Source organism: Ananas comosus, unplaced genomic scaffold, assembly GCF_001540865.1.
Source record: "Ananas comosus cultivar F153 unplaced genomic scaffold, ASM154086v1, whole genome shotgun sequence".
Lineage (NCBI taxonomy): Eukaryota > Viridiplantae > Streptophyta > Magnoliopsida > Poales > Bromeliaceae > Ananas > Ananas comosus.
The window spans coordinates 6,203-15,602 of record NW_017891220.1 but is presented as its reverse complement, the minus strand read 5'-3'; the positions used below and the strand labels follow the sequence as shown (position 1 = coordinate 15,602).

Below are 9,400 nucleotides of genomic sequence, written 5' to 3'. Positions count from 1 at the left end.
AGCAGGAATTTGATTTCTGTTTCATCCTTAGCACAGGACGATTATAATTTTAATTTTGACAAAGACTACTGCATAATTTATTTTAGAAATAAAATTATTGACTGTGGTTTTATGATTGACAGTTTTTATCATTTACATATGAATGTATCTGCAGATATTTCTGAGCATGTAGTGACTGCTGTTCGGTCTAAAAGACCTAGAGATGAGATGAACCTAAAGTATATGTGGCACCTTAGGTTTGGCCATATTGGAGAAGAAAGTATCAATAAATTGGATAAAGATGGGCTTCTTTGCTCATTGACTTCAGAGTCTTATCCAGTTTGTGAATCTTGTCTTCAAGAAAAATTGACTAAATTACCCTTTGTTGGACAAGGGGAAAGGGCCACTGAGATACTTTTCCTGATACACACTGATGTGTGTGGGCCATTTGATGTGCATGGTAGGGGTGGTTATCTCTACTTCATAATTTTTACCGATGATTATTTACGGTACGGATATGTGTATCTTATGAACACAAATCTGAGGCCTTTGAAAAGTTCAAAGAGTTCAGATATGAAGTAGAAAAGCAAACTGAAAAATCCATCAAGGTTCTTCGATTAGATCGAGGAGGAGAATACCTTAGTGGAGAGTTCCTAAATTATATCAAAGAAAATGGCATAGTCTCACAGTGGACTTCTCCGGGAACACCTCAACTCAACGGGGTGTCAGAACGGAGAAATCGAACCTTATTGGATATGGTTCGATCTATGATGAGCTTCACTGATCTTCCTTTGTTTCTTTGGGGACATGCTTTGCTTACCGCAGCTTACTTGTTAAATAGAGTTCCCTCTAAATCTATTCCTACCACGCAGTATGAGATGTGGCATGGTGAGAAATCAAGTCTTGGTCATATCAAGATTTGGAGGTGTTTCGCCCATGGTAAGCGACTACAGGCGGACAAGTTAGAGGTTAGGTCTGATAGGGCTCGTTTTATTGGATATCCTAAAGAATTTTTAGGTTACTATTTTTATATCCCAGAGAATCACAATGTAGTTGTGAGCCGACATGCTATTTTCTTGGAAAAATAGTTTATTTAAGAAGGAGCCAGTGGGAGAAAAATTGAGCTCGAAGAGAGAGTCTCTGAAGAGCAATGAGTCATCAAACCTACAGAACCTATTCAAGCTGAGCCAGTACATGTATTACCTCCTCCACCTCGTAGGTCGAGTAGAATCTCCCATACTCCTAAAAGATACTTAGGTATCGTTACAGAGGGAGTAAAAAAAATGTTTCTTATGGGAGATAGGGAACATAGAGATGATCCCAAAACCTACAACGAGGTGATATTTGACATCGATTCCGAGAAATGGCTGGATGCCATGAAGTCAGAAATTGACTCAATGCATTCCAACCAGGTTTGGGTTTTGGTAGACCCACCAGAAGGTATAGTACCTATCGGGTGTAAATGGATCTACAAAAGAAAAATAGGTTCGGATGGAAAGGTGGAGACCTATAAAGCAAGGCTGGTTTCGAAAGGTTACAGTCAACGTAAAGGCATTGACTATCAGGGGACCTTTTCACCTGTGGCCATGCTTAAATCCATTCGAACACTGCTTGCCCTTGCAGCGTACTATGATGATGAGATCTGACAAATGGATGTGAAAACTGCCTTCCTAAATGGATATCTTGAAAAAGATATCTATATTGAGCAGCCTCTGGGTTTCACATTCGGTGACGAAAGTCACAAAATATGCAAGTTGCAACGGTCCATTTATGGACTTAAGCAAGCATCTCGAACTTGGAATACTAGTTTCAACGGTGTGATTAAATTATTTGATTTCGTTAAGAATGAGGAGGAACCATGTGTTTATAAGAAGGTCGGTGGGAGAGCTATCACATTTCTCGTATTGTACGTGGATGACATTCTCTTAATTGGGAATGATATTCCAATGCTGATTTCAGTTAAAATATGGTTGTCTAAAGAATTCTCCATGAAAGATCTAGGGGAAGCATCCTATATTTTGGGGATAAAGGTCTATAGAGATAGATCTAAAAGGATGTTAGGCTTCTCATAGAAAATGTACATACAGGAGGTGCTGAAGAGGTTCGGCATGGAAAACTCCAAAAGAGGACTTTTACCTCTTAGACATGGAATTTATCTCTCTAAGAAAATGTGCCCCAATACATTTGAAGAGATTCAACGTATGAGTAAGATCCTTTATGCCTCAGCTACAGGGAGTCTTATGTATGCCATGCTGTGTACACGACCTGATATCGCGCTTGCTGTGAGTGTCACAAGTAGAAATCAATCTAATCCAGGCGAGGAGCAGTGGACTGCTGTGAAGAACATACTCAAGTACCTGAGAAGGACTAAGGATATGTTCTTAGTCTTTGGTGGCGGAGAGTTGAAAATATAAGGATGTACTGATTTAGACTTTATGTCTGATGTTGACGATAGAAAGTTTGCGTTAGGACGTGTGTTCTTATGCAATGGTGGCTTAGTGTATTGGAAGGGTTCCAAACAACCAATTATTGTTGACTCTACTATGGAAGCAGAGTATATCGTCGCATCTGAAGCTACAAAGGAAGCCTTATGGTTCAAGAAATTTGTCGCAGAACTAGGTGTGATGCCATCAGATGCCATACCACTATATTGCGACAACAATGGCGCCATAGCCCTAGCTAAGGAGCCCAGGTCTCATAGAAGTTCAAGCATATACAGCGGCAGTTTCATATTATACGCGACTATCTCGACAAGAAATATATCGAGATGCAAAGAGTAGACTCCACGGATAACGTGGCAGACCCATTGACTAAACTATTTAGCCAGCAGATGACTGAAATCCACCTTGAGAAGATGGGGCTTAGATATATGGCTGATTGGCTTTAGTGCAAGTGGAAGATTGTTAGATGTATGCCTTAGAAGCCAACCAAGCCGACACATATATTCTTTCTAGGATATAAATTTGTATTTGGCTTTAAAATAGTATGAATAGCTTTGGGTTCTTATTTCAATTCATGTTGTGTATGTGTCCATGAATCATCCAAGGAATTAATAAGATGATGACATATATTCTCAAAAGTTGAGAATTTGAGATATGTGTCATTGGTGGTTAATTCCTAAATGCTCCCGATTGATGGATTATCACGGGAACGGTGATTGATCCGGTGAGATTGGTGCATAGGTCCCTTCCTTTTTGGGTAGACAAGTCTCGAGTCGACAGTGTGGGGACACTGAAGCGAATATGCAGGTAGTTGTTAGAGAACAAGAGTACCGAGCTAGCATAACCAACGCGAGAAGTCACTTGGATGTCTACTTACTCGTCAGTGACTTTCTCAATGTCGTAGTAGTGTGACTGGTCCTTTGACCTGCTGTGCCTCAGCCATTCACAATAAGGTTACTGTAGTTTGACTGTACATACACTTGGTCCCTAGCCATTCAGGTCCTTGCGGTGCATGTTGGCTACAGTAGGTTTATTGTAGGAATAGGGTGCGCACTTAGATGGAATCTATCTCCCTTGGTAGATAGGACTGTTAGTCCTTTATTATTTATGAGACCGAGTTTAGAAGATCTTGGCTAGGGCAGAGTTAATAGCAGAAAAGGGTTTCTGATATTAGAGACTCGAGTCGAATAAATTTAACATATGACAGACGATGGGGTTTGACGAGTTATTCCATAACCTCCGTCTAGTTGGGACTCATGATAGAAGGATTGTATCACACGGTAACTGCACCGAGAGGTTCAGTATTTCATTCTACTGGAATGCCACTACATGCTGCTAGGCGTCACTGGTGGATTGTGAGACTCATGAGAATTATCTAGATGATCGATAATTCTCATTGGACTGAATTGGAATTGTTCCGATCCACTAAAAGGAGTTTCAGTGATATTGTTGATAGTGATCAAAATATATCTCACTACCAGATAGAATAGAACCTATGGGGTCAAACACATAAGAGGTTGTGATTGATCGGATAGCTAGATCGCGATTATTGAATCGCCGGAGGACCTAATTGTCAATATGTTGATAATTGGACTAATTTGTAATTGTTACAAATTAGTGGTATTAAGGTGTAAATGTTACTAGAGAGGACTTATTAACAGTTAGTAAATTATAAGAGGACATATGTGCAAATGTTGCATTATTAATTTGATATGATCAAATTAATATAAAGTTCAAGTTGAATCAAATTAGGATTTGATTGATCTAGCTAATTAAGAAAAGGATAAATTTAAATCTAGATTTGTACTTATCCTTAATGGTTATTATATTATTAAATAGAGGATTATATTCCTCTATACAATATATGGGAGTTTTTAGAAAACCCTAGTCGGTCATCTCTCTTCTCCTTTCTCTTCCATCGTTTAGCAAAAAGATGTCTTTTTGAAAGGGAGCTAGCACCCTGGTAAGAACATCGATCAAATCAAGAACCTCGTGTGGATACCTATAGAGGTCGAACGCGTGTGCGGCTTCAAGAGAACCCAATTCCACGATCATCAAATTGAGGTGAAGATCTATCCACGAAAAATGTAAGATTCGATCTTATTTTTCTCCTTTAATCTTTAAGAACATGAGGGATTCTAATTGCGTGGTTTTTGAGATTGGGTCTCAAGAGTTTTCAAAAACAAATTTTTTTGATTTCTTTTTTCGCTACGTTTTTACCGTACGCAATTTTTTAACACTGGCGAGTTGGTCAAGAAGTACCTCAACCAAGGTGGGGGAATTGTACTCACGTACTTGTGAGTATAGGCAAAATTGCCTAATGGTTGGCTTATCGTGGAAAGCATAGTAGCGTAAAATGCTTGAGTGTAGGTACCGGCGGAGTACAGTTTGGTTCAGCCAAGAGAGTTTGTTGGCAGTAGCACTTGAGCATTGCTAAGTGTGAAGTGGGCCATGGACCGCTCGTAAGGCTGGTGGCTCGCACTAGGTGCTGAGGAGCCGATAGAGATATGTGTTGCTCGGTAGAGCGTGTCATGTGAGACGACGGTGCTCGGTGTTGCTTGGGAACGATCTGTGCCCGGACCATGTGTAGACTATGGAGCCTGGGGCCATATGGATAGGGACAGTCAGCTGTGTGTGACAGCAGCCCGAGACCTATAGGTAGGGCAGGGACTTATGATTGGGGCGGTAGTCCGAGCTTTGACCCGAGAACGTGGAATGCCACGTGAGAGAATGTGTGACCGATAGTACACCAAGAGTGTAGATATGACCCAACCCGAGGACTTGTAGTGGTTTGGAGTCTTGGTTGCTCCTGGTTGGAGCGTGTGTGCGAAGCCTCAAGTGAGAACTCCGCCAAGTAATGATTGGGTTTGCGCTTGCGAGCGAGAAACGTTGTGCGTTATTGAGACAGTTTTAGGCGCTAGGCCTACGTAGGATTGGCGGTCTGTGGATCACCTGTGATAACTGAGATAAGCGGTTTAGCCGATAGCTCTAGTAATAGGAGAGTGTTGATCGTATCCAGGTGGACTAAGGGTAGTGACCATATGAGCATAGGCTTGGTCATACCGCTCGCCTAATTGGATTCATGAACAAAGTGTTCATGTGGACTCGTCGCGAGAACGACATGATGGTGACCCGTGGCAGATGAAGGTAAAGTGACTTACTCTTTATGAGACAATGAGCAAGTAGAAAGCCACGTGAGGTTCGGGGACTATGCTCTAAGGTGAACTGGAACTTGAGGATGTGCCAAATGTGCAATCTCGCTACAGAGTTGAAAGTCCATGAATGGTGAGGGCACTCATGATCGAGCAATGCACGGATAAAATTGCTTTCTAACCAATGCCAGTAATTAGATCAGAGTAAGTTCCACCATAGATGGTAAGTGTAAGGAATAATCATACGTGGTAACGTAGACTCTTGAATGGCCAGGATGGTTGAGTGCCACATTGTGGACTCTTGTGTGAATCGAGGAGGTCTACCGGTATGCGATACGTAGTGGTGGTGGACCATTCAACTAGTTAGTGCATTCTTGTCCAATCCACACCGTGAGGAGGAAGGGTAATCCTGACCTCGAAGGAAAGTAGTATCTAGTGGCATTAGCAAGGGTTGTCGTCTATTGATGACGGTTGGTGACGACACGGGCCCGATAAGCAAAATATGCGAGCAGTTGTCGGATATATGGGAAGGGGCAGTAAATGACTGCCATTTGCGAAATGCCACCCGGGAGGGGTGAAGTGAATTTGCGTACAAGACAAGTCCTTCGTATGCCGGAATGTGAGAGGTGTTGGAGCGTGTGGAGTCGTTGCATATCGACTTACGTTGCTACCAGAACTTGCGAAAATTTATAATATGTTTCATGTATCACATTCCGCGATCAACTTCGTGATTGGACCCACGTCCTTTGTTATGAGCCGCTTCAGCAACCACAAAAAGCGTGAAGCCGCTCTGGAGTGGGAGAATGTGTTGATGCCCTCATTTATTCGACAAGTCGAATTGAGGTGTGATTTGAGTTTCGCGGACGAAACTCTTTTTGAGTGGGGGAGAGTGTAATATACCGAACTTCTACAATCATGAAGTTTTGGTAGAAACTAGCTTAAAAAGTTATTAAAGTAGTTCTGGTGAAGTTGGGGAGCATTCGAGTGTTTTCGGCGCAAACCGGGCGCGAAAACAGGCTCCAAAAGATGAAATCTGTCTAAGTTGCAGATTTTGTTTTGAGTACCGGCGCTAGAATCTGATTACCGGTACACAATACAAAATGAGAAAAATAAGCTGTCGGGTTTTGAGGAATCAAACCTGAGTACCGGAACTAGATTTGTATTTGGTATCGGTATTGAAAACCGAGTACTGGTATGCAGTAGAAAATTGGATATCCAACGTTCAGGTTTTGAGGTACTGGAAACCGAGTACCGGTACGCCAACCCGAGTACCGGTACTCAGCACCTGCAGAATGCTGTTTTTGAGTGGTAAATGGGTAATTTCATGTGGGAGCCTATATAAAGGGGTGCCCCCTTTCCCTTTCTTTGTAGAACACACACACACGCACACTGGGGTAGAGAGAGGAGCTCATCTCTCTCACTTTCTTCTTTCTCTTCTCCAACTTGGAAATCTTGGTGGAGATCGAACTCGGGAAGCTCGGAGGAGTAGTGAATCGAGCTCTCGGGCACTTGGTGGCTCGGAGCGCTTTCAACTCGAGGTGAGTTTTGGGGTTTTGAGCTAGGGTTTTGGGTTTAAATCTTCTAGCTAAACGGATTTCTATCAAACCCTAGGCTAATCGCGACTACAAATTGTAGAGATTAGCAAATGGAATTGGGTTTTGCCATGAAGTTTGGAAAACCCTAGGTTGAAAGAGAGATTTGTTTGTGGAGGGTTCTAAAAATATTTTAACCATTTAAAATCCTAATGAGGATTAGGGAATCATGTGAGGCCACTTGCTTTCAAAAGCAAAAATTATTTAGTGGTTTGAAAATGGTAACGAATGGATCTCTTGTATAGGGTAAGAAAAGCTTGAGAGCAAGCTTCGAGATCTAAAAGGTTGGCCTAATTGCAAGTGTCTACAAGCAATTAGGAAGCTTTGTGAGATGGGTTGTGCTTCACCGAAGTGACTAGGTCGCTTCCATGTCAAAAGAGTAAAGTATGTTATTATTGTTGATGCATGTATTTAATGGTAGGTTATATGTTGTAAATATGAATGCATAATTCATATGCTGATAGATGATGTTACCTACCATTGGATGATGACATAGGCATGTGAGAACATATAGGATGGATATATATATGTATGCCTAGATGTGGATGATGAACATATGTCAATGAACTCTAGAAAAATTATAGAACTTGACAAGCGTGAAACCAAGGACTAGATGTTATGGAATTGTGAATCCTAGGTGTGGACAACTAGGATAAAAAAAGAATATGATTGGGTATTGAATCTAGTGTCATTGAACATAGGTTGGATAACATGGTGGTAGGAAGACCACTTGAATTGGAATGTTATTGAACCTAGTGTCATTGAATATAAGTTGGAAATGTAGTGGTAGGATGGCTACCAGGACATGAATGACTTGAACATAGAAAGGTTGATAACATAGGGTATGTGACGAACCCATGAGGCTTGGAAAGTTGATTCCGGAATCCAAGAACTTGTGACCGTCGAAGTTCTTGGCCGTGGGTGCATGCAGCATGTTCCTCTCCCACCGCAAGAACCTCGAGGGCTGTGAATGTGGAAGATTCTTGGTTGCGGGTGCATGTGGCATGTTCTTCTCCCACAAGAAGAATTTTCTTGTGCTGGGGTGTATGTGGCATGTTCTTCTCCCTATCGGGGATCCCGGCTGCGGGTGTCTATTGTATGTTCCTCTCCCACTGGGGTATCCCTAACCGCGAGTGTAGGCCTGATGAACTCTGGAAAAATTAGAGAACTTGACAAGCGTGAAACCAAGGACTAGATGTCATGGAATTGTGAATCCTAGGTGTGGACAACTAGGATAATGAAAGAATATGATTGGGTATTGAACCTAGTGTCATTGAATATAGGTTGGATAACATGGTGGTAGGAAGACCACTAGAATTGGAATGTCATTGAACCTAGTGTCATTGAACATTAGTTGGAAATGTAGTGGTAGGATGGCCACCAGGACATGAATGACTTGAATATAGAAAAGTTGATAACACAGGGTATGTAACGAACCCTTGAGAATTGAAAACTCGATTCCGGAACTTGTGATCGTCGAAGTTCTTGGCCGTGGGTGCATGCACCATGTTCCTCTCCCACCACAAGAACCTCGAGGGTTGTGAATGTGGAAGATTCTTGGTTGCGGGTGCATGTGGCATGTTCTTCTCCCACCGGAAGAATTTTCGTGTGCTTGGGTGTATGTGTGTAGCACACTGGACCTTTGCAAATTGCGAGATTCGAGTGTTTGATATGGATTCCGAACTTTTCCACACTTGGTGGAAGGTCGTAGATGGTATTCTGACCTAAAAGTTTGATTCCTAGAGTTTTGGCAATGTCCTGAGAGTTTTCACTCTCGGGAACCGGTCCTTGATAGAAGAGACCGGTCCCCTTAGAACAGTGCTGCGGCAGGACTTGAGGCAACCGGTCCCTGGCGGGTGAGACCGGTCCCCGAGCGAGACTACGCGGGGAGAGACCGGTCCTAGGTGGGGAGAGACCGGTTCCCGAACGTTGGATTTTCGGGGCAGGCTGAGAGACCGATCCCAGGTCAGGGAGACCGGTCCCTCAGTCCGAAAATTGTCCAGACCTGGGCAGTGCACAGGTTGGATTTTTGAGGGTCTTATGTGGATTTTGTTGCTTCAAAGGGCCTTAAGGCCATTTCCTCTTCCTCTCACCCTCATTTCTCTCCCTCACATTCTCTCTACACCCTCTAGAAAGAGAAGAAGAAGGAGAAGAAGAAGGAGCTGGAGGTAGCAAGATCTTGAGGCTTTGGAGCATCTTCCTCTCCCTTTGCTCACCATTGGAGGCTAGGGGCTTG

The 9,400-nt window shown here is 42.6% G+C and overlaps 1 protein-coding gene across 1 annotated transcript; it reads left to right on the top strand.

Annotated features, from left to right (window-relative positions):
• The first annotated feature begins 1,271 nt into the window (after positions 1 to 1,271).
• Positions 1,272 to 1,625, top strand: LOC109704749 (uncharacterized mitochondrial protein AtMg00820-like). The gene has a single exon (XM_020225523.1). It carries the CDS (start codon positions 1,272 to 1,274, stop codon positions 1,623 to 1,625), a length of 354 nt encoding a protein of 117 aa, XP_020081112.1.
• The last annotated feature ends 7,775 nt before the right edge of the window (positions 1,626 to 9,400 follow it).

Coding starts and splice junctions, on each gene's coding strand:
- LOC109704749 (XM_020225523.1), top strand. CDS start 1,272: ATGGGAGATAGGGAACATAGAGATGATCCCAAAACCTACAACGAGGTG.